General features: G+C 44.5%; 1 protein-coding gene across 2 annotated transcripts in view; it reads right to left on the reverse strand.

Moving 5' to 3' along the window:
* Positions 1 to 26,334, reverse strand: part of LOC147117760 (genetic suppressor element 1-like) — a 193,530-nt gene that overhangs the window by 21,230 nt on the left and 145,966 nt on the right. For both annotated transcript variants that reach the window (XM_085989008.1, XM_085989009.1), the window contains 4 exons: positions 13,037 to 13,695; positions 11,647 to 11,759; positions 9,711 to 9,987; positions 2,829 to 2,945 (listed from right to left, as the gene is read on the reverse strand). In XM_085989008.1, coding sequence (XP_085845134.1) covers positions 2,829 to 2,945; positions 9,711 to 9,987; positions 11,647 to 11,759; positions 13,037 to 13,695 — 1,166 coding nt within the window. The remainder of the gene's footprint in view (positions 1 to 2,828; positions 2,946 to 9,710; positions 9,988 to 11,646; positions 11,760 to 13,036; positions 13,696 to 26,334) is intronic.

The following is a 26,334-nucleotide window of genomic DNA, read 5'->3' on the forward strand; positions in this document are numbered from 1 at the left end:
CGAGGCCTGGGAAACTTGCCTGCCATAGTTAAAGAAAAGAAAGACTTGCATTTATATAGCGCCTTTCATAACCACTGGATGTTCCAAACCGCCAATGAAGTACTTTTTGAAGTGTAGTCACTATTGTAATGTAGGAAATTTTAATTTAAAATGGTGGTTCATCATAAGGCACAGAGCCTCATTTTAATATTTACAGTGCCAACCTGCTTCCTGGGATCGGGTTGGCTGCCTGCCCCCCGTCTCGTCTCCGTTAAAACCGGATGTGGCCGGGTTGGAGTTGGTATTCAGATTTTTCACTCATAAACCTGCCACCTGACCCCAACCCACCTGTTTTTTGGGGTTATAATTCCCCCCAGAGTGGCCATAAACATAGCTGGTATGAAAAATGAAAATGGTAAATTGATATAGTAGAGGGTGCTCTTGTGAAGTTGAATTTAAGACACTACTGTGTAAAGGGCACTTTGCTTTCTCCGGCCCAAGTTATATCATAAATTTGAGTTTGGATGCTAAAACGGAGTGCAGAACATCTAAATTCTTCCAGACGTTAACCCAGGCTGTTTAAGGCAATGTGTCTTTCTTCTCTTATTGAGAAACATTTACGTAATTGAATGGGAAAATTAAACACGGCTCTGTACATGGAAAGAGCTGTAAGAAATGCCAACATCAGTACTACTTTCATACATTGTTTTCCTTTCGTCCTGTGTCTTATAGTAGCCTAGTGAATGATGACTTGTCCCTATGTGTCAACAATAGGCAGTATGTTAAATAACTTCCCTGTACTTTTTCACTAAGAATCAACAGGGTAGAAACTTGTTCTGAGTGGTAGCATAAAACAGGCCATTGACATCAACAGAACTGAATATCAAGCGGGGCGTGTAATAGGCGGCCCATGCGATATCGCCTGTTTAGTGTCCCTGTCCAGGTTAAAGTTTGCCCACATAATATTCTCACAAACCTGTCTATCCCTGAACTTGCCAAAAAGCTCATTAATAAAGAAGCAAAATTATTATAATAAGGCTTTCTGCCTACTTTACGAGCTGCTAATCTCAGTGACATGATGACCTCTTAACAATGGGGCATTCATTTTTAAAAAAAACATTGGTGGCGTGGCATGTAGCTTCCAGCCCTGCCAGCATTAATCAACAAGAGAACACAATTATCAGAATATTTCTAGGACTATTGGGTGTCTTACTTTGCTTTGCCTGAGGCTTAGCTATCAGTTCCTCATGACAATGGACTGTGACAACTTTATTCAGTACATATACTTTTAGATCATCAATTTTAGATGAGAGTGTTCTTCCGGGAAGGGAAGTGAAGTACTTCTAATGTAATTACACTCCTCAGGAAAATGTGTCTAAAAAGATCTTTAAAACATCCCCAACTTTAAAGGACACATTCTCAGATGAAGCAGTCTAGCTGCAGCATCGTAAAGAGAGGGCATGTAGTGACACCTGGCTGGAAGAACCTCCACTCTGATTGACTTATCATTTGGAGGGGATTGGTATTCTTCCCACTCATTGTCAAACTCACTCTTGGAAAGTAAATAAAGAGCTCAGTATTGGTCATGAATTCCCACCATTCCAATGGCAGACAGCTTAGAAGATCCATTGGCTATGTCATCAGCGCAAGTCTTTCCTGCTCAGGAGACCTACAATGCCAGCTCTCCATGATGGTGCTTTAATGTTGCCAGAAATGGGTATACCTCCTGTCAGTGAGAAGATACCCTAAATGTCTTTGTTTCAATATTTCTGAAAACGAATTTCTCTTCAAGCTCTTTTATTTATCCTCTCTTTAGCTCTCCCTGTGCAACACACCATTCCTTAGCTGCAGTGGCCATCACAAGAACCTACTCCCAAGCATTTGTCATTGTTGCTCTTGAGCAGGTCCCAAGAAAGGGTATGATCTTCGCACTGATTCTTGTGTGGAAGAATCTGACCTCTGGTCTGCATCACTTCCTGACAGACATGCAGAGATTGAGAACTTGTCATATGGTGAATCACTGACACAGACCCTGTGCTGTACAGCTTCACAGCACAGCAGACTGGAGCAGAAATGTTTCAATAAACATTTGAACATATATTAACAGAATAACATGGTGGATAAGACTCAAATACCAAATGATCACATCATGTAAACATTTTGCAGTGTCTTGTTAACAGGCCGTATAATGGAAATCTGCCACAATTGAATGCTCATTTCCAATAAAAAAAACAAATAAAAGTAAGTTCTGGAAATGCACAGCAGATCTTTCAGCCTCTGTTAAGAGTAAAGACAGGTTAGCATTTCAGGTGTAACCCTGTACAAGTTCTTTCCTTTGTTTTCTAGTTGTAATGAAATTGTAAACATGAGTATAAAAGATAGGCTTATGATTTCATACAAATAGCAAACAAAGGAAATCCTCCCCCTTAATGAGGAGTAAAGGGAGAAGATGAGGAAAAAATAACAGTCACAAAAGAAGGTGATCAAAAAGTGTAATACAATACATTTCCTACATTACAACAGTGACTACACATCATAAAGTACTTCATTGGCTGTAGGCGCTTTGGGCCACTCGGTGGTTGTGAAAGGCACTATATAAATGCATGTCTTTCTTTCTTTCTAATAGTGAGGTTTACCTGCCACTCCTGTAAAGACAACAATGCTGTGATGATACAGTCTATACATGTCGGATTATTAAATAAAACATATTTTACCACATAAAACCAAAGTTGGAAGCGGGCAAACAGGTGATCCTGGTGATCCCTGCCATTACCCATTTCTTTCAGTATGATCACTATATTTAGAACTGGAATATTGGGAACATTACTACACAAACAGATGGTTCCTACCTGAGCACAGGGTCGGTTCCTTGTTAGACTGAGCTGAATCTGAAGGTTGTGAATGTGTTTGAGAAGTGCATTTTTTCTTACTTTTATTTAGAAGCTTCAACAAAGTCTCTTCAATATCTGTAATGTAATAGTTTTACTTTACTATGCAATACAATTTATGGTTAAAAAAAATTAAATAGAAGAGGAAACTTTTCTCTGAGATGGCAGAATTGCTTGAGGATTGAAGGGCCAAATCTTTGTAACACAACTATTAAGTGGATCTTGGATGACTCAATTGCTTTTGAATCAGGCAGCGTCATGATTAAATGATACATCCAACTCCCAATGTATTTTACATTACTTGGAATCCTTTGACCACACCATTTACACCTCATTCACTTTAGTCCTTTTCCGCTTTATCCTCCCATTATTCTCTTTCCTCCTTCACTTCTACCCATCGCTCTCCTCCTTTACTTCTGTCTCAGTTCCTTCACTTTTGTCTCTCTCCCTTTACTTCCCATTTTCATTTCTTTCTCTCCTCCTTCACTTTTGTGTGTCTTGCTTGCTCTTCCCCCCTTTCTCTCTTCTACTTTTATTCTTTGCCTTTCATTTTCTTCTGTTGTTAACTCTCTCTCCAGTATATTTCTGCAACTATGGCAGCTTCAGGACTCAGCAGGATTGGCATTCAGGGCCCATATCCAGTGTTGCTTTCATCCTTCAGTTGAAGCCTACAATATTAGGGTTTGCTGTGGTAGATCTCAATTGAAGGAGGAAAGCAGCGCTGCTGGAAGTATGACATTATCTGTCAATTTGGTATTTTTCTACCTATAGGAGAGATTAAGGGGCATTCACACTGCTGGGAGTGTACTATAGACCCCCGAACAGTCAGAGGGAGATAGGAGATAAAGAGCAAATATGTCGGCAAATTTCTGAGATGTGCAAAAGCAATAGGGCGGTAATAGTAGGGGATTTCAACTACTCTAATATTAACTAGGATAGAATCAGGAGGAGTACTGATTCATCAGTTGAGGGAGAGTGGTAGGTAGTAATCAACCGGAGGTTTCCTTGCCCATGTTTGACCTGATGTCATGAGACTTCATGGGGTCCGGAGTCAATGTTGAGGACTCCCAGGGCCACTCCCTCCCTCCCGACTGTGCCGCCACCTCTGGTGGGTCTGTCCTGCTGGTGGGACAGGACATACCCAGGGATGGTGATGGAGGAGTTTGGGACATTGGCTGAAAGGTACATTCTGTGAGTATGACTACGTCAGGCTGCTGCTTGACTAGTCTGTGGGACAGCTCTCCCAATTTTGACACAAGTCCCGAGATGTTAGTGAGGAGGACTTTGCAGGGTCGACTGGGCTGTGTGTGCATTTACTGAATCCGGTGCCTAGGTCGATATCGGGTGATCCGTCCGGTTTTATTCTTATTGTTTTTCCATAGCGGTTTGTTACGACTGAGTGGCTTGCTAGACCATTTCAAAGGGCAGTTAAGAGTCAACTACATTGCCGTAGGTCTGGAGTCACATGTAGGCCATGCAGCAGATTTCCTTCCCTAAAGGACATTAGTGAACCAGATGTGTTTTTCCGACAGTAGTTTCATGGTCATCATTACTGACACTAGCTTTTCATTCCAGATTTATTTAATTAACTAAATTTAAATTCGCACTGGGCTTTGAACTCACGTCTCCGGATCATTAGTCCAGGCCTTTGGATTACTAGTCCAGTAACATAACCACTATGCAACCGTACCCTAGTTCTGGAGTTAACTTTAGGGAATGAAGCTGGGAAGTTGGAAGGGGTATCAGTGGGAGAGCATTTTGATGGTAGTGATCGTAATTCAGTTAGATTTAGTGTAGTTATGGAAAAGGACAAAGATAGACCAGTAGCAAAAGTTTTCAATTGGGGAAAGGCCAATTTTACTAAGCTGAGATGTGACTCAGCAAAAGTGGACTGGAAACAACTACTTGACGGTAAATCAGTGTCAGGGAGGCACTCAAGGAGGAGACAGTGAGGGTTCAGAGCAAATATGTTCCCACAAAGAAAAAGGGTGGGTCTCCCAAATCTAGAGTCCCCTGGATGTCAAGGAGCATAGAGAGTAACATAAGGAACAAAAGGGAAGCTTTTGTCAGATACCGAGTGCTAAATACTGCAGAAAGCTGAGAGTATAGAAAGTGCAGGGGTGAAATTAAAAAGGAAATTAGGAAAGCAAAGAGAGGGCATGAAAAAATATTGGCAAGTAAAGTCAAGGAAAACCAAAAGATGTTTTATAAATACATAAAGAGCAAGAGAAAGAAATACTTGCATTTATATAGCGCCTTTCATGACCACTGGACATCTCAAAGTGCTTTACAGCCAATGAAAGTGTAGTCATTGTTGTAATGTAGGAAATATGGCAGGCAATTTGCACACAGCAAGCTCCCACAAACAGCAATGTGACAATGACCAGATGATTTGCCAGGACACTGGGGATAACTCCCCTGCTCAGTGGCAGGAAGCAAAGGGGAATGGTCAACGGGTGTTTTTGTGACTGGAAGGCTGTTTCCATTGGGGTACCACAGGGCTCAGTACTAGGTCCCTTGCTTTTTGTGGTATTGTATTAGGGGGAAAAATTCGGTTGGTTTGCACCTCCTGTTAGCGCCTTAAGAGGGCGCAAAGCAACTAGCGCCCGGGCGCGGCGATGTTTGCGGCGCTTGTGAAATTGACCAGACATTTTGCAGCGGCGCTAAACACTACTGCCACGATCTCCTGCGCCCGCAGATCATGATGTCAGTCGAGCGTGCAATGCCCCGGTAGTGCCCCGGACCGGATATTGAGTAGCGCCCCCTGCCTTACCACCTGCCGCTAGCAATGACAGGTTGAGGAGAGCGTTTTGCAGTCGGGAAGGGACTGGGGGAGCGCTATTCAAAGGTGACCACTTCCTGCCTTTTTTTGTCAGCGACATTTTTGCACCACGCATTCTGAGTAAGAGAGAGAGACTTCTGGAGATATTCAACGCGGTGTTGAGGAGTTTTGGGTACTAAGCAACACTTTGCAGGTTCATTTTGATTTGATCTTCCTTGCATCGATTTAGAAGACACTATGGGGGCTGCACTCTGAGCTCTTTTCCTGGGTCTCTCCACTGTTCCTTCCAGCAGATTTGATGTACAGGTCTCTCCAGGCCGAGATTCAAGGCTGCAATGAGCAGGGTGTGGATGGAGAGCAAGATTGACCCTCCCCTTTAAGAACTGGCCGGCGCCAGTGTGTCTGTGTTCCATTGCTGACTGACATCACATGAGCTTTGCCAGTGCTCTGAGGTAGCGCCTCGCTCCTCGGCGTTAGCACCTTAGGAGAGGTGTGTAGTGCCTGATTTAGCACTCCAATCACCTCCAGGAGTGAAAGAAGCCAAATTTGCAGTCGGAGGCGATAATTAGCGCCAGGCGCTAAACTTTGCGCCCGGCCGATAATTGCGCCCCAAATGGGGCGATACCGAATTTCTCACCCTTAGACTTCAATGTAGGGGGCATAATTAAGAATAATTATGATACAAAAATTGGCCGTGTGGTTGATAGTGAGGAAGAAAGCTATAAACTGCAGGTGGATATCAATGGACTGAGCAGGTGGGCAGAAAAGTGGCAAATGGAATTCAATCTAGAGAAGTGTGAGGTAATATATTTGGGGAGGGCTAACAAGGCAAGGGAATACACAATAAATAGTAGGATAATGAGAAGTGTAGCGGAACAGAGAGACCTTGGCGTGCATGTCCACAGTTCCCTGAAGGTTGCAGGACAGGTAGATAAGAACATAACATAAGAACATAAGAAATAGGAGCAGGAGTAGGCCATTTGGCCCTTTGAACCTGCTCCGCCATTCAATAAGATCATGGCTGATCTTCTACCTCATCTTCACTTTCCTGCACTATCCCCATATCCCTTGATTCCCTTAATATTCAAAAATCTATCGATCTCTGTCTTGAATATACTCAACGACTGAGCCTCCACAGCCCTCTGGGGTAGAGAATTCCAAAGATTCACCACCCTCTGAGTGAAGAAATTTCTCATCATCTCAGTCCTAAATGGCCGATCCCTTATTCTGAGGCTGTGACCCCTGGTTCTAGACTCCCCAGCCAGGGGAAACATCCTCCCTGCATTAACCCTGTCATGCCCTGTAAGAATTTTATATGTTTCAATGAGATCACCTCTCATTCTTCTAAACTCTAGAGAATATCGGCTTAGTCTACTCTATCAGTCCTCAAAGGACAATCCCCCCATCCCAGGAACCAGTCTGGTGAACCTTCGTTGCACTCCCTCTATGGCAAGTATATCCTTCCTTAGGTAAGGAGACCAAAACTGTACACAATACTCCAGGTGTGGTCTCACCAGGGCCCTATATAATTGCAGTAAGGCGTCTTTACTCTGATACTCAAATCCTCTTGTAATAAAGGCCAACATACCATTTGCTTTCCTAATTGCTTGCTGTACCTGCATGTTAACTTTCAGTGATTCGTGTACAAGGACACCCAGGTCCCTCTGAACACCAACATTTCCCAATCTCTCACCATTTAAAAAATATTCTGCTTTTCTATTTTTCCTACCAAAGTGGATAACTTCACATTTCTCCACATTATATTCCATTTGCCATGTTTTTGCCCACTTACTTAGCCTGTCTATATCCCCGTGAAGCCTCTTTGCATCCTCCTCACAACTTACATTCCCACCCAGCTTTGTATCATCAGCAAACTTGGATATATTACATTTGGTCCCCTCATCCAAATCATTGATGTAGATTGTGAATAGCTGAGGCCCAAGCACTGATCCTTGCGGTACCCCACTAGTTACAGCCTGCCAACCCGAAAATAACCTGTTTATTCCTACTCTCTGTTTTCTGTCCGTTAACCAATCCTCAATCCATGCTAGTATATTACCCCCAATCCCATGAGCCCTAATCTTGTTTAATAACTTCTTGTGTGGCACCTTTTCGAATGCCTTCTGAAAATCCAAATACACCACATCCACTGGTTTCCCCTTATCTATTCTGGTAGTTACAACCTCAAAAAACTCTAACAGATTTGTCAAACACGATTTCCCTTTCATAAATCGGTGTTGACTCTGCCCAATCCTATTATCATTTTCTAAGTGTCCTGTTACCATGTCCTTAATAATAGACTGTAGCATTTTCCCTACTACTGATGTCAGGCTAACTGGTCTGTAGTTCCCCATTTACTCTCTCCCTCCTTTCTTAAATAATGGGGTTACATTTGCCACCTTCCAATCCATGGGAACCGTTCCAGAATCTATGTAATTTTGGAAAATGACAACCAATGCATCCACTATCTCTATAGCCACCTCGTTCAAAACCTAGGATGTAGGCCATCAGGTCCTGGGGATTTATCGGCTTTCAGTCCCATTCATTTCTCCAGTACTATTTTGTTTTACTAATATTAATTTCTTTCAGTCCCTCATTCTCGCTAGACCCTTGGTTCTTCACTATTTCCGGGACGTTTTTTGCGTCTTCTTCCGTGAAGACAGACAACTTGTTTAATTTCTCTGCCATTTCCTTATTCCCCATTATAATTTCTCCGGCTCAGCCTGTAAGGGACCCACATTTGTTTTTGCTAATCTTTTCCTTTTTACATACCTATAGAAACTTTTACAGTCTGTTTTTATGTCTCTCGCTAGTTTATTCTCATATTCTAACGTGGTTAAGAAGGCATATGGGATACTTTCCTTTATTAGCCAAGGCATAGAATATAAGAGCAGGGAGGTTATGCTAGAACTGTATAAAACACTAGTTAGGCCACAGCTAGAGTACTGCCTACAGTTCTGGTCACCACATTACAGAAAAGATGTGATTGCACTAAAGAGTGTACAGAGGAGATTTACGAGGATGTTGTCAGGACTGGAGAATTTTAGCTATGAGGAAAGATTGGATAGGCTGGGGTTGTTTTCTTTGGAACAGAGGAGGCTGAGGGGAGACCTAATTGAGCTGTATAAAATTATGAGGGGCCTAGTTAGAGTGAATAGGAATAGACCTATTGCCCTGAGCAGAGAAGTCAATATCTAGGGGGCATAGATTTAAAGTAATTGGTAGAAGGATTAGAGGGGAGTTGAGGAGAATTTTTTTCACCCAGAGGGTGGTGGAGGCCTGGAACTCACTGCCTGAAAGGGTGGTAGAGGCAGAAACCCTCATCACATTTAAAAGTACTTGGATATGCACTTGAAGTGCCGTAACCTACAGGGCTATGGACCAAGAGCTGGAAAGGGGGAGTAGGCTGGATAGCTCTTTTTCTGCTGGCACAGACACAATGGGCTGAATGGCCTCCTTCTGTGCTGTAAATTTCTATGATTCTATGATCAGTTGTGTACGTTGGACAACTTGTACCATTTCCTTATACCCCTTATATACGAGGGTGGATTGTTAACCCTGAGATACGATATCCCAGTCACTTCCTGCACAAAGGTGAGTTTCAGTTCAGGACTTGCATGTGGAAACTGCTTTTTCTGGTGCGTATATATAAACAGTGTGGGAACAGGAGCTCCAGGCCATGGAGTAGTGAGGTGGCAATGAAAACAAAGGTAAAATAAATATATTGACCAGGATATTTATAATCAGATTCAGCTATTCTTGCATGCAAGGTATGCTATAAGCTTTCTGTTCATACCATTTTGGGATAGAATACACATTAATTTAAATTTTCTGTGCCAGTTGCAGAAAAAATGTAGATATTGGGTTTAGAACAAGTGATGTTACTCCCTTCCTGCACTTACCCCACATTTATTTAGAGGCCAGGCTCTTGGCTAGAAAAGATTGCGAACAAAAGAAAGACTCCTCATTGTATTGTCCATTTATTGTTCAATCCAATCTATCATGGGTTATTAACTCTCATTTGCAGAAGCTGTGATGTCACTTTAATAGTGTTCACCTACCTTTCCTCTGTGCTATGGTCAAGTGCTTTAAGTCGAAGAGTGCAAGAAATTGTTTCTTTTCCTCGAAATCTGCTGCCTTGTTCAGTTCATCTGGAGAGTGGTTGATGGAACGGACTTGAGGAGGAGGAGGAAGAGGAGAGTGTTGTTTCTTCTCTAAACAAAGTGGGGATGGGCTGCGTTCTCTCAGCATCCTGCGTCGCTTCCTCATCTTCTGCTGTTTGACTTCTTCTTTCTTGCTCTGAGTGGTCAGACCCACAGCTCCAAGGAACATCATTTTCTGCGATGGGATGTTAAGTAGATAACAGAAATCATTTTAAATGAACCTATATTTATGTGACTACATAGAGTGAGCACTGATGACTGAGCCTGATGGTCTTTTCTTGCCCTTCAACCATGTAACACACGTAATTCAACCATGTAACACATGTAATTCAACCATGTAACACATGTAATTCAACCACGTAACACATGTAATTCAACCACGTAACACATGTAATTCAACCATGTAACACATGTAATTCAACCATGTAACACATGTAATTCAACCATGTAACACACGTAATTCAACCATGTAACACACGTAATTCAACCATGTAACACACGTAATTCAACCATGTTTAACACATGTAATTCAACCGTGTAACACATGTAATTCAACCATGTAACACACATAATTCAACCATGTAACACACGTAATTCAACCATGTAACACATGTAATTCAACCACATAACATATGGCTGAATTATTTAGCACTAACTAACAGAAAGGATAACTTTCCCTAAAGCACTTTAGAACGTCTTAAGGTTGTGAAAGGCACTAAATAAATATAAAGGCAAGTCTTTCTTCTTTCTTTCATATGAATAGCCAATAAAACCATGAACATTGGTTAGTCCCAGGCACTATGTGGGATATGAAGGTTGTATTTGGTATTGATAAAAATTACAACTGAAAATATTACAATTCAAAATCTTACCACAAGAGTGGGAATAATTTGTACCAATATTTTTAAGATTTTAACTTTTATTGTTTGTGCACTTTAACCAGCATTCAAGTGTAAAGTCGATTAATGCCTGCACTTAAGTCATAAATTCCTCTGTTCTAGATTAATATAATGCTTCTAGTTACATAGCAACTGATCATGTTGGAATATTTCGAAGCTGCACAGTGACCCTTGCTGGAAGCACACATGTCAGGTGGGGACTAGATTGCCGAGTAGCTGATGGCATTCATTGGCAAAATTCAGATGTGAATAATAGCTGCCTGGTTGAGGCACCAGGTGCCTTAGCAAGAAGGCAACGCTTTCAGGAAAGGAGAGCGGAGATAGTTGGTGAGATAAAGAAGACAATGGAGGGGTTAAAATGTGGCAGAACACATATAAAGAACTGACCCATTCTGCACCAATCAGAAATGTCAATTCATGACCTTTACAACATTTTCCTAATGACTTCCTGTCAACCCAAGAGAACCCAAACAATTTTAAGCACTCCTAAAGAGTTTGTTCCAGCACACAGATATGATAAAATTATACAACAGTGAAACAAGAACATAAAAACAAAAGACACCCCCAAAATAAAATCAGAGGAAGAAGTCTCTCTATTTTCCTTTGATAGATGCAAGGTCAGCGTTTCATATGAATAATTTTTTTTTGTAATAATTACAGGATAAGTTATTGTCCAATAGTTAAGTTTTAGAAGCATATATCAGTTAAAGGTTGGACAGATGTGTGTGTTTTCAATGTTTATGCTTTCTATTAACATATTTTATTTTATGAGATTACATTTATTGTCGATCTAAATGTTTTACATGAAAATACCCAAAACCAATAGGAGGACATTTAATGTCAGAATCTCCAGAAACATCCTAAAATAATTGCGGTAAGCAGAGAATATGTTGTTTTGTCCAATCACCACTTATATGAGATTTCTGTGCACCTACCCTAGGAGTTTCATCTAGCTTGAGAGGAGGTCGTTCTGCCAGTCTGCGTATCCTGTGTCTTATCTCTCCTTTGCAGACGGTGCCATCGGAAGAACTACGACCAGAATGCTGTCCTGGGAAGAGGAAATCAATAAGGAGAAATAAGTGCATCATAAAAAGTATGTGCAACATCAAAAAAAAATTTTTTTTGGAGTCATATGCACTCAACCTCTATCGCAACACTTCTGCATCAAATTATGAAAAGGTGTAAATTAAGAACAAGCAGCACTGAAGTCTTTTCAGTTTATTCACTATAGTTGTTACATCATTCTGACACAGCCTGAACAGCTTGTTTACATCTATCACACTCATGAGTCAGATGGCTCACTCAATGCACCTTGGTTTATTTTGTTTCACTCATCGGCTTTCTAACATGTATCCTCATACACAATGGTGCCAAAATCCTTGGGGTCTGGGGCAGAGATCCGGCATAAAATGAGCAGGAGAGGACTAGCAGAGGAGGGAAAATATGCAGGATCCAGAAATCCTGAGTGTCTGCCCCAATGGCACCTCCTTGGGATTTCCTGTTGGGGGCAGTGGTGGGAACGTGGAAGGTGGTAGTTCCATCCACTTCCCTGATGAACTGATGTCAGGAAGGAGGTTGGATTGGTGGGACCAGCAAGTTTCAGCTTGGCTCAGTCATAGTACTTTAGCTGCTGGGTCAGAAGGTCGTGGGTTCAAGCCCCACTCCAGGATTTGAGCAGATAACATAATCTAGGCTAACATTTCAGTGCAGTACTGAGTGAGTGCTGCACTGTTGAGGTGTTATCATTCAGACGAGACATTAAACAAAGGCTCCGTCTGCTTTTTCAGGATGTAAAAAATCTCATGGCACTATCTGAAGAACAGCAAAGGAGTTCTCGCTCAACCATGATCACCAAACTGCTCATTTATCTCTGCTGTTTTTGGGACACTGTTATGCAAATTGACTGCCGCATTTGCCTATGTAACAAGAGTGACTGTAATTCATTGGCTGTTTTGCACTTTAGGACATCCTAAGGACATGCAAGGTGCCGTATAAAAGCATGGTTTTTTTTCATTCTGTCTACCTTTGAAGTTAAGGAGAGGGAAACTTTGAAAGGTATCTTAAGTTAATCTTTTTAAATTTTTGTGCTGCCTTTCTGTCCTTCAAATATATTGCACTAAAATTACCACAACTGACACACAGATTCATGCTATTTAAGGTAGCCAAGCCCTCAACTGTATCCAAATTAGAGAGAGATGCAAGGCATCAATGGTCATTTACAATGACAAATCTGTAGAAATAGGACTGTGGTGCAAACTGAATTAATGGGGTGGAGGGGATTGTGCTTAAATATGGGACAAGTTTATAATGATAGAAATGTCATACCATTCATCCTGGCTTCCTTCAGTTTCTTTTCTGCCAGATCTAACTTGCTGATAACAGGTTGCTGGAGTGAAAGCTCCTCATTGTGCACGCTGCTGGCAGTGACATCATCATTGCTATAAAGCATAGACGTGTTGGGCATGAGAGAACTCTTTCTGTTTTTCAGACTCAGATCAGTTGCGCCAGAGGTGGTAGACAGATCCAAGCATTCTTTCTGCAGCTCTTCAAGGCGGCTATCTGCAATTTGGTGTTTGAAGTCACTGTTAAAATCTTTTATGGATTGATGACTAGACGTCTGCTCCTTCAAGGGTGGCACCGTATTGGTTTTTAAACTTGGCATTCCAGATTCCTTAATTACGCTCACATCTTTAACAGTGCAAGATTTAGGAAGTTCTGGGTTAAAGTGTTCTCCAGTGGTCTTGTTGAAAGCATCGTTTCTCACATTATTGTTCTGAAGTCTTTCTGGGTCCTTCAGTGCATCATGGTCGATCCTCGAGCAGTTAGTGCTGTAGTTAAGTGCTTGAGCTGGTTGAAGTGCATGAGCAGATAGAAAGGGCCTCGCCAAAGGGGAGGTCTCTCTCAAAGGACGCTGTGGTGAGATGAGAGGAGGAGGAGCTCTTAAGCGTAGTGGCCGATCCTGGTTTTCATCTTCAGGGATAGCTCTGCAAGAAAAACGTACGCTTTAAGAAATGACTGCCATTACTAACAGTTTTATTTGGTCTTGCGTACATGAAAACTTACACAGAAGCAATATCTTCAACAGATTATTTGTTATTACAAACTGTACATTTTTTTGATTATCACACTTCTTTCTTTGCCCAGTAATGACATTTACCGGAGCACAATTTTGAACCATTTCAACTGAAGTCATTTTTAAAGTTGCACACGAATTAATTGTGAACTCTTTTGAAAGTCATTTTTCTTTTGTGTGCTTTATTGCAATATATCAGCAATGGAAAAATAAGCAATTTGAAGTTAAGGCTGGAGCTCAAAACAATTATACCTTTGTAAAAATTTTTTAAAAAAAGAACAAGACAATCTTCCTGTCAAAACCAACAGTAATGCAGTCACAGGGAACAGAGCATTCATTCTTATATTGGCGTCCAAGAAACTAACCACCACTTTGAAAGCCACGATACAATGGAGGTCATTCTATGACCATGCAGGAGTTTGACCAATCAACAGCAAGATGGAAACTTTTGTGTTAACTTAGCTCTTTTTTTTGTTGGGCTATTAATTCCCGAAAATCTGTGTGTATAAAATTGATTTATGAGCTTCATCAACAGCTTAGTGGGTGAATGCACTGCCTCTGGTATCATACCGAGCCATACAGCTGAGTTAGTTGGCCTCAGCCAGGGCAACAGCTCGGGACTACTATTGGGCTCAGCACTTCCGTGATAGGGAGTGGAAATTAGCAGCCAAATTTCCCCCTGCTAATCGCAATTCACAGGTTCCATATACTTGCTCGGAAGGGGCGGGGAACGTGATGTCGAAGCCGGGCCAGCAGCGGTCCGCAGTATTTTTGTGGAGGCAGGTGAAGCATTCCTGCTCCTTCCGGTTCCACGAGAAATTTGTTTTTAAATTGTTCTGGTCGTTTCCTGATCAGAACGCCAGTACGCATGGCAGGAGCGTCAATAGGATTTACATGGGTAAGAGGCCTACCACTTGTTTCAGGCAGGCGTTTTCACTGCCCAGCGGTAAGCCTATGTGAAGCTTACAGTGGGCCCATCACCAGGGTTAATGGGGCGGTAAGGCTACTGTCCCTGTTCTTAGACCCTTACTGAAAATCGGCCCCATGTGTAATGTAAGACAAGAGCATAATTTATGTAACCTGAAATCCTAAGCCAGTCAAGAACATCTCCAGAAAATGATGTAGGTATTAAGCTCTTATGATGTGTGTGCAACCTTCAGGTTGAGAAGCTTCATGGTATTTATTTCTGGTGTCTGAAGATTACCTTTGATCGGAAAGTGCTATTTTTGAGGGGATAGAAGAGAAACTAGAATAGCCCGAAGTTCTGAATTCCAACAAATGTAGCTCAGTGTGTATTGGATCCGTCTTTTGGGAAAATAGGAGACATTCTTGGAAAATGGGACGTTTGTTTCTATTTCAAAGGCAATCGAGTGAACTGGACATGAGCAAGAGGAAGGTTTTGGAACTGAAGTTGTTGCATCACAAACGTTATCAGTTTATCAAAACTGCTAGATATGTTCCTCATGTTCAATGACAGCTGATGAAAAAATAGGACTTTTCCAAGCATCATTCAGGGATGAAGTTTCAATATCCTTGACCGTTGTTTACCTTGATCAAGGAGTATTTATAAATGAGCATGCACAAACTATAGCTTCAATTCATAACTAGCCATGGTTCTAGAATGGACCTGACACATGACAAGCTCGTATGCGGAATCATTTTTGATTCATCTAATTTTAGCCTGAGTGCGCCATAATACCCAATAAATGGGATGAATGAGGGGAGGTTTGCTACATACATTCATGGGAATTTTAATCTAAAAAAAGGGTGGGTTTGGAGCGTGGGGGTAGTTAAATTGTTAAAAATCGGATTCTCGACTTGAACCCGCCTCCAACCTGCCCACTTCCGGTTTTAACGGAGGCGGGACAGGAAGCAGGATGGGGGCAGGCAGCCAACCCGCTGCTAGGAGGCGGGGCATCAATTTAAATATTATAATGAGGTTGGAAGCCTCCTTTTTAAACTCCATTTTGTTTTTAACTGCATGTGGTCGGGTTTTATACACTTCGTAAAACCTGGCAGTTACAGCAGGACGGGGACTGCTGCATCCAGGAGGTAAGTACCTTTATACCTACCTCCTGGATCCAGGGTCCCTGCCTAACCCATCCACGAGGCCTCTGATCAACTTACTGGACCACCCCACCCCACCGATCACCCTGAGGCCATCCACGATCCGTTGGTGACTGGCCCCCAAGTGTTCTCCTCCCACCCGCCACGATCACCCTGAGGCCGTCCACGATCCACTGGTGGCTGGCCCCGAAGTGTTCCCCTCCCACCCCCCATGATCATCCTGAGGCTGTCCACGATCCACTGGTGGCTGGCCCCGAAGTGTTCTCCTCCCTCCCCCCACGATCACCCTGAGGCCGTCCACAATCTTCTGGTGTCTGGCCTCGAAGTGTTCCCCTCCCACCCCCCATGATCATCCTGAGGCTGTCCACGATCCACTGGTGGCTGGCCCCGAAGTGTTCTCCTCCCTCCCCCCACGATCACCCTGAGGCCGTCCACAATCTTCTGGTGTCTGGCCTCGAAGTGTTCCCCTCCCACCCCCCATGATCATCCTGAGGCTGTCCATGATCCACTGGTGGCTGGCCTCGAAGTTGTAGTGTATGTACTTTGCAGAAGGAACTATATTCTGCAGCCCCTGTATACTGCAGTACCAGTAGTGACCACCCCTGTATATAAGCCTGTGTAGTAACATTTGCATAGTAGTTCCAGGTTGCCTCCATTCAGTAAAGACCTGTTATAACCAACTCCTGCAGTCCGTGTCTCAATTATACACGGACATAATACTGGCGACGAGCAGATACGAACTTACCTACAGTCTGCACCACCTCATGGGGATCCATCCCTGAAGCGAAGTTATCAGAGGTCGAGGCCAGAAGGAAGAAAGAAACAGAAGAAATGGGCGTCGACTGTGGGCATCCGCCTCTGAGTCAGCGGAGTTGAAGAATTGCAGGAGAGGCTGTCGAGAGCGGGGCTTGGTTATCCTGTCGATGGTGCTTCAGCTAATCGGGCTGGTGGCAGGTAGTACACTGATCCTTCCTGGGCTGCGGCGGTCTAGAGCTCGAGCGGGTGGCTTTGCAACGGGGCCGAGCAGCGTTGTCGGGAAGAGGAGAGAGAGAGAGGGTGGAGCACACAGGGCGCGGCCGGTGCTACGAAGCTGGGCAGCGCACAGACCCGAGAAGAGGGAGGCAAGAGTCCGCAGGGTTGTTCCGACGACGGGGAAATAATAAAAATTAAACGCGCAGAAAACCGCGAGGAGCCGCAGTTTGCCACGGGAAACGCGGAGAGCGGCGTTAGCAGCAGCGCGGGGGGAAGTGCGCGAAGACCATAGGGCGTCGCCATCAAGGCATAAAACGCCAGCAACAGCGCTAGCAACAGCGGAGAAGACAGAAAGCGCGGGAGGCGCCATCTTAATCCAGCGGGGAAGAAGGCAAAGCACGGGAGGCGCCATTTTGTTAAATCGGGGAAGAAGGCAAAGCACGGGAGGCGCCATCTTAGATTTCCAAGATGCCGAAGACTGGCAATATCACTGCCTTCGATAATGCAATGGAAGACTGGACCACGTATGTGGAAAGAGTCGAGGTATATTGCGAGGCAAACGAAGTAGCCGATGAGAAAAAGGCATCGGTACTGCTAAACTTAATGGGCGCAAGAACGTACGGCCTATTGTGGGACCTGATTACTCCAGCCAAACCGAAGGCGAAGAGTTTTAACGAAATTGTTGCTATCCTACAGGAACACCTAAATCCTACACCGCTGCTGATAGCAGAAAGATTTAAATTCCACAGGAGAAATCAGCATAAAGATGAGAGCAATGCCGATTACCTTACGGAACTACGCAAGCTATCAAAGCACTGCCAGTTCGGAGCAGGACTGGCAGATACCTTACGGGACAAATTTGTCTGTGGACTCCTAAGTGAAGGAACCCAGAAGAGGTTACTCTCAGAGAAAGAGCTGACGCTAGATAAGGCTTTCAGCGTGGCAGTATCATACGAAGCAGCAGCAAGGGGAGCTGCAGAAATACAGCAAAAGCCACAGGAATACGGCACCCACGAAATGACACGGGAATTTGCAAAATGTTATCACTGCGGCAGAACAAACCATGACCAGAAGGACTGCTGGTCCAAGGACAAAATATGCAGGCAATGCGGAAAGATGGGACACATTGCATGAGTTTGCAGGTCTGGGAAGAAGACCAACGACAACAAAAAGGCTACTAAGGAACCGTACAGGAAAGTACAAAAGATGACGGACAGTAGTTCCGAAGACCAGATGAACGATAGTGAATCCGGGAACAAGAGACTAAGCTGTCTCAAACTGCACAACGTAATCGCAAAAGAGGATCACCGAACCATTTGGGTCACCCTCATGATAGCAGGGTCCCAAGTCAAAATGGAATTGGATACAGGATCAGCTCTAACCGTCATGAATCGACGAGACTACGAGCGGCTATTCTTACACATACCATTGAAAGAGACATCCATTGTCTTGAAGACGTATACGGGGCAAAAAGTATACCCCAGAGGAAAAATAAGGGTGCCTGTCGAATACAACAGCAAGGAAAGACAGAAATTGTATCTGTACATACTGCAAGATGGTGGACCACCGTTATTGGGACGTGAATGGATCAGAAAGATAAGTTTAGACTGGCACTCCATTCAGGCACTGACGGTGGCTGGTAAAAAGGATGACGACGTCACTCCTGGACGATTGTCAACAATCTTAGCTAACGCCAAAGAGCGATGGAACAAGTCCTGCAAGGAATTCCGGGGACTCAGTGTTACTTGGACGACATCCTAGTGACAGATGAAGATGACAGTGAACACCTTGCCAACCTAGAGCAGGTGCTCACTAGACTACGTGAACATGGGCTACGGGCCAATCGCCCCAAGTGCGAGTTTTTTAAGAAACGGATATCGTATTGTGGCCACGTGATTGATGAAGAGGGGTTACATAAGTCCCCTGACAAAATTGAAGCGGTAGTTAAGACTCCAGCGCCTGAAAATGTGTCGCAACTGAGGTCATACCTCGGATTGGTGAATTACTACCATAAGTTTTTGCCGAATTTGTCCACAATTCTGCACTCACTGAACGCCCTACTACAAACGGGAGTAGCATGGAAATGGAGCGATGAATGTAAGCGGGCCTTTCAGAAGAGTAAGGACCTAATCACTTCAAGAGAAGTATTGGCTCACTACAACCCATCACTACCGATAAGACTGGCGTGTGATGCGTCTCCCTACGGCATTGGGGCGGTACTGTCACATAAATTCCTTGATGGTTCAGAGAGGCCGATAGCTTTTGCGTCACGCTCGTTAACTTCAGCCGAGCGTAACTACGCCCAGATTGACAGAGAGGCCCTCAGCCTGGTGTGGGGGGTGAAGAAGTTCAATCACTACCTGCACGGTCAGAAATTTACACTACTTACTGATCATCAACCTCTTGTCTCCATTTTCAACCCTCAGAAGGGCGTACCGATAATGACAGCACAACGGCTACAGAGGTGGTCCCTTTTCCTAGGGGCACACCAATATGACATCGAGTACAAAGGAACTAAACAGCATGGGAATGCTGATGGATTGTCGCGCCTACCGTTGCCGACGGTGGAAGAAGAACTTGCAGTGGATCCAGTGGAGATATTCCACTCGACCATAGTCGAATGTCTCCCTGTGACGAATGCAAACATAGAAAAGGAAACACGAAATGACCCGACACTCTCCTGGGTCTATGATTTAACAGTGAAGGGATGGCCAGCACATGGCGAACCACTGCTGCCAGCATTCTCGCCGAGAAGCGAACAGCTGTCAGTGTGCAGAGGAACCTTGATGTGTAGATCCAGAGTAGTAATTCCACCCAAATTGAAGGATAGAGTGCTCAATGAGCTTCATGAGGGTCATCTGGGAGGGGTAAAAATGAAGAACTTAGCCAGAGCGTTTGTGTGGTGGCCGGGAATCGATAGAGAAATCAAAGAGATGACCAAGAGCTGTACAGGATGCCAGAAGGTCCAAAACGCCCCACCACAAGCCCCTCTACATCCATGGGAGTGGCCCTCATCTCCATGGCAAAGGGTGCACATTGATTTTGCTGGTCCATTTATGGACTCGATGTTTTTAATTGCGGTGGATGCACATTCAAAGTGGCCAGAGGTAATAAAAATGTCCTCAACCACCACAGAAAAAACTATCACAGTCTTACGAACCATATTCGCCAGGAATGGGCTGCCTGAACAGATTTGCTCCGACAATGGACCACAGTTTGTGTCTGAAGAATTCCGGAGGTTCTTAAAGAACAATGGTGTTAAGCATTACACATCCGCCCCATATCATCCGGCCACTAATGGATTGGCTGAGAGGTTCGTTCAAACATTCAAGAAGGCTATCAAGGCAATGTGTAATGAAGATATACCCCTACAGCACAAGGTGGATAACTTCTTGTTTGCCTACCGGAATGCGACACATGCGGTTACCAACCAAACTCCAGCCATGATGTTCTTCAATCGAAGACTACAATGCCGCTTGGATTTGGTTAAGCCAAACATCAGAAGAGATGTGGAGAACAGGCAGTTTCAGAATATGAATGAAAGGCCGACCAGGAGTTTTAAGATAGGTCAACCAGTTTTGGCCCGGGACTACCGCACAGAGAAATGGCAGCCAGGAACGATCTGTACACGGCAAGGACCTCTAATGTATACCGTGGATGTTGGAGAGAGCATTGTAAGACGCCATGCTGACCAGATTCTAGAGTCACTGGGAAACGTCAACTCCACACCACGATCTGATACACCTGGCGATGAAACCGAAGTACCAATTGCATCTACCTCAGAATCGGTGATATTGGAAGCAGACGAACCAAACAACGACGTTGATCCCGACTCAACGTTGCCAGAAGAACCTGATACCCCAAAGAGGTGTTATCCAGACAGAATCAGGAAGCCTCCTCAAAGACTGAACTTATAATTGCTTAACTTCAACTAATGTATCTAGCAACTGTAATTGTAAATATAATGGGCCAGAAATTGGTGAACGGGGCTTGCCGCGCGTGCAAGCCCCGTATATGCACTTACCCCGCGCTACTGCCGATCAGCTCCAGGGACGCCTGGACTTGGTGTTTGAAAAAGAAGAATCCCGGGCAGCGTATGACGTCACGCCGCCCAGGAGTGCAGCCAGCGCGAAGCCAGGAGCGTGCAGTGCAAGTGAGACACGCCCCTTGAGGTCTCAGTTTCACTGGACACGCCCCCAATGTTTCTGTCAAGCTGCTAAGCATTTTTACATGCAAAGCAGCAGTTTAAATAGGTTTTTGGAAGTTTTTTGAAGATTTTGGTAACTTTTATAAACTTTTAAAAATGTTTACATTATTTTGAGTAATCTGAAGTAGTTTTAAAGAGAATTAAAGCAATTTAAAGACTTTTAAAAGCCCTAAAAGAATTTTTTTAATTCCATTTATTTATTTAGCAATGTCGTCGTCATACGTGTCTTCACACTGTTCCCTTTGGGGAACTGTATGAAGTGGTGGAAGGATTTATGGCCATGATTAACGCTCATTCCGTGACCGTAACCATCTTTGAACCAGCCATTAGGGCGGTTAGTCCTATGGCAGGAGGGTTTTACGGGCTCCCACAAGCTATACAAGGAGGGGGGGCCACCCACACCCACGGACGCAAATATCCCACTGGATGTCAACCCAGAATTTAGAGCCGGAGCTCCGACTCCACTTGCCGGGACTGTCTGGAGCGGGGTTCGAAACCCTACCCTGATCTGGCCCAGCGGCGGGGATCCTACCGCTATGACAAAGGCCCAATCCGATTAGCAACGTGAAATGGCAGCATAGGGCTCCAGTCACGGGGAGGGAAAAGGCGCAGGAAACGTATGGGTGTCACCTTTTGTGCGGAGTGGGCCTTTTGCGTAGCAGTAAGCATCCCCGCCGCTGGGCCAGAAGGAGTAGGGTTTTGAACCCCACTCCAGACAGTCCCGGCAAGTGGAGTCGGAGCTCCAACTTTAAATTCTGGGTGGACATCCAGCGGGATACTTGCGTCCGTGGGTGTTGGTGGCCCCCCCCCCCCCTCAGATGGGTTGTGGGAGCCCGTAAAACCCTCCCGCCATAGGACTAACCACCCTAATGGCTGGTTCAAAGATGGTTACGGTCACGGAATGAGCGTTAATCACGGCCATAAATCCTTCCACCACTTCATACAGTTCCCCAAAGGGAACAGTGTGAGGATACGTACGATGATGACCTCTTGCGCAATGCACCTCCTTGGACCCTCAGTCGCAGATGCGAGGGGGCAAGTCGTGCAATTGTTAAATTTTTCATTTTATTGACATGTAAAATGTTGGCCCAGTAATTCCCTTCCAAATGCGCGAGTACGGTCGGGGTACTTACGCATCTGGCCGGATGAAATGCCGGTTTTCAGCATGCACAGTGCATGTGGGGAAAACCGGCATTTCCTGTCCTCTGAACGAAGGGGTTCAGAGGCAGAACGCGTGCGACTGCACAGGCAGCGCGTGCGCAGTATAATTCGCCGCTTTCATTAATGCTTTCAGTGAGGTCAAGTCATTACAACTTACACATGAAAAAAGCATGGGTACAGTTCTTCCAGAGGCTGCGGAGGAAGATATTTATTATCGTGGAGCTTCTGAAAGTATGTATGTCTGTATATATTCCTTTGCGTGTTATGTATATATTCCTTTACTTATGTGTATGAATGTATTATTTAATTATGACTTTCAGAGAAAGTAACTTATTGGAAAATCATAATTAAAAACATACATTCATACACATTAGTAAAGGAATATAAAACATACATACATATACGTAAAGGAATATATGTGGACATACATACATAACTCATTCTCACATTCCATTCACACAGCCACAATTGCTCCTTCTACCTACCGTTCTGAAAACCCTTTAAAAAAAAAAAATTTTAACTTTAAAACTTACTTAAAATTTCTTAAAATAACTTCCCTCCCTTTCCCAAACAAAAATATTGCATTTCAGAAGCTCCACGATAAAATATATCTTCCTCCGCAGCCAATGAACAACTTTACACTTGCTTTTTTCAAGTGTAACTTCTAAGGACTTACCCTCACTGAATCCATCATTGAAATCCACAAAGTTCACTGCGCAAGCGCTGCCTGTGCAGTCGCACGCGCTGTGAATAGACCTCGGGTCTGGAAATGCCGGCGTTCCCCGCATGCGCTGTTCCTGCTGAACGCCGGCATTTCCAACGGCCAAATGCGTGAGTACCCCGACCGTAGTCACGCTTCTGGCCACGAATTTCTGGCCCGTTATTTCATTGTTAATTGAATGTTACGTACTGTTTAGCTAAAAGGGGAGGAATTGTAGTGTATGTACTTTGCAGAAGGAACTATATTCTGCAGCCCCTGTATACTGCAGTACCAGTAGTGACCACCCCTGTATATAAGCCTGTGTAGTAACATTTGCATAGTAGTTCCAGGTTGCCTCCATTCAGTAAAGACCTGTTATAACAAACTCCTGCAGTCCGTGTCTCAATTATACACGGACATAATAGAAGTGTTCTCCTCCCACCCCCACGATCACCCTGAGGCCATCCACGATCCACTGGTGGCTGGCCTCGAAGTGTTCTCCTCCCACCCCCACGATCACCTGAGGCCGTCCATGACCCATTGGTGGCTGGCCTCGAAGTGTTCTCCCACCCCCACGATCACCCTGAGGCCGTCCATGATCTTCTGGTGACTGGCCTCGAAGTGATTGTGGCAGCTGCAGCACCATTGTATTCCACCATTTTCTTCTTTGCTTGTCTCCGGACCAATTGATTATTGAGGCGTTTACTGGGCCGGATTTTCTGGAGAGGTCCCAGCAGATTGGAAAACCGCAAATGTAACGCCCCTATTCAAGAAAGGAGGGAGACAGAAAGCAGGAAACTTTCGACCAGTTAGCCTAACATCTGTCATTGGGAAAATGCTGGAGTCCATTATTAAGGAAGTAATAGCCGGACATTTAGAAAATCATAATACAATCAAGCAGAGTCAGCATGGTTTTATGGAAGGGAAATCATGTTTGACAAATTTGCTAGAGTTCTTTGAGGATGTAACGAGCAGGGTGGATAAAGGGGAACCAGTAGATGTGTATTTGGATTTCCAGAAGGCATTCGATAAGGTGCCGCATAAAAGGTTACTGCACAAGATAAGACCTCACGGGGTTGGGGGTAACATATTAGCATGGATAGAGGATTGGCGAACTAACAGAAAACAGAGAGTCGGAATAAATGGGTCATTTTCAGGTTGGTAAACGGTAACTAGTGGGATGCCACAGGGATCAGTGCTGGGGCCTCAACTATTTACAATCTACATTAATGACTTGGATGAAGGGACCGAGTGTAATGTAGCCAAATTTGCTGATGATGCAAAGATAGGTGGGAAAGCAAGTTGTGAGGAGGACACAAAGAATCTGCAAAGGGATATAGGTAGGTTAAGTGAGTGGGCAAAAATTTGGCAGATGGAGTATAATGTGGGAAAATGTGAGGTTATCCACTTTGGTAGGAAGATTAAAAAATCAAATTATTATTTAAATGGATAGAGATTACAAAATGCTGCGGTACAGAGGGATCTGGGGATCCTTGTACATGAAACACAAAAAGTTAGCATGCAGGTACAGCAAGTAATTAGGAAGGCAAATGGAATGTTGGTCTTTATTGCAAGGGGGATAGAGTATAAAAGTAAGGAAGTCTTGCTACAACTGTACAGGGCGCTGGTGAGACCACACCTGGAGTACTGCGTGCAGTTTTGGTCTCCTTATTTAAGGAGGGATATACTTGCATTGGAGGCAGTTTAGAGAAGGTTCACGAGGTTGATTCCTGGGATGAAGGGGTTGTCTTATGAAGAAAGGTTGAGCAGGTTGGGCCTATACTCATTGGAGTTTAGAAGAATGAGAGGGGATCTTATTGAAACATATAAGATTCTGAAGGGGCTTGACAGGGTAGATGCAGAGAGGATGTTTCCCCTCATGGGGGAATCTAGAACTAGGGGGCATAGTTTCAGGATAAGGGGTCGCCCATTGAAAACGGAGCTGAGGAGGAATTTCTTCTCTCAGAGGGTCGTGAATCTTTGGCATTCTCTACCCCAGAGAGCTGTGGAGGCGGAGTCATTGAATATATTTAAGGTAGAGATAGACAGATTTTTGAACTATAGGGGAGTCAAGGGTTATGGGGAGCGGGCAGGAGAGTGAAATTGAGGCCAAGATCAAATCAGCCATGATCTTATTGAATGGCGGAGCATGCTCGAGGGGCCGAATGGCCTACTCCTGCTCCTATTTCTTATGTTCTTATATTAAGGAGGAGGGCAGGTTGGGGGTCGGGGGGCTCTGAGGCAGTCAAGAAACCCAGGAATCCAGGTTTCCCGCAGGCCCTGCCGACTTTAGCGGCAGGGCCTGATTTGCATGTGAGGTCTCGGTTTTGCACCTGCAGCCAGCCAGATTGAGAGGCTGGCTGGCTGCGAGCGGGTAGGCCTACGGCCGCACGGGGACATGGAGATAGGGTTCGTGTGAGGGCCGGGCTGTTAAATGGATGGGGGAGGGGGAGCGAGGACCAGAGATTGGGGGAGGAGGAGCGAGGACCAGGGATCGGGGGCCGGGGGTTGGATCGGGGGGGTCAGGCAGATGATCGGGGTGGGGCAGGGACTGGGGCCGGATGATCGGGGTGGGTGAAGAGTAGATCGGGGCTGGCCACCAGAGGATCATGGCTGGCCTCAGCAGCATCTTTGGGGGGGGTGCGGGGGAGGCTTGGGAAGGTGATCGGAGGCCTCGTGAGGGGGTCTCCGATCACGGGGGATGGGCATGGTCGGGACCCTGGATCCAGGAGGTAGGTATAAAGCCACTTACCTCCTGGATGCCGCAGTCCCCGCCTCGCTTTAACTGCCGGGTTTCACGCATGCAGTTAAACACAAAATGGAGGTTAAAAACGAGGCTTCCAGCATCATTATAATATTTAAATTGATGTTCCGCCCCCTGGGAGCGGGTTGGTCAGCCGCTCCCTGTCCTGCCTCCGTTAAAACCGGAAATGGGCGGGTTGGATGTGGGATCAGGTCGGGAATCCCATTTTTAACAATTTAACTGCCCGCACACTCCAAACCCACCCGTTTTTTTTAGGTTAAAATTCCAGCCATAGTTAACAAGAGAGACAGGGAGAACGGGAATAAGAAAGAGGAGAGTGAGAACGCAAGAAAAAAGGAAGTGGAAATGAGAAAGGGGAAAGGAAATGAAAGAAAAAAGGCGAGAAGGATTGACAAAAACAATGAATGAGAAGAAATGAGGGAAGAAATCCAACACTTGAGTATAGCTTGAGATTGGTGAATTTATGCTTATATTTATAATTTGTGGGTTTTTGTTGGTATACAATTTATTTTTCTCACTATTGAGCTTTGAAAGAATGGCCACCTCAAATCAGGCTGACAATAAATAGGCATTTGAACTGTACCCAGGGAAGAGAATTACATAAAAAATGAACTTAAAGTTGGCCCTATTGTGGTGAAAAAAAATCTTATTACATTGTTTACACACGAACGGACTCCTA

Source organism: Somniosus microcephalus, chromosome 5 (genome assembly GCF_052327205.1).
Source record: "Somniosus microcephalus isolate GS21.2 chromosome 5, FLI_Smic_1.0, whole genome shotgun sequence".
In the NCBI taxonomy this organism is placed as follows: domain Eukaryota; kingdom Metazoa; phylum Chordata; class Chondrichthyes; order Squaliformes; family Somniosidae; genus Somniosus; species Somniosus microcephalus.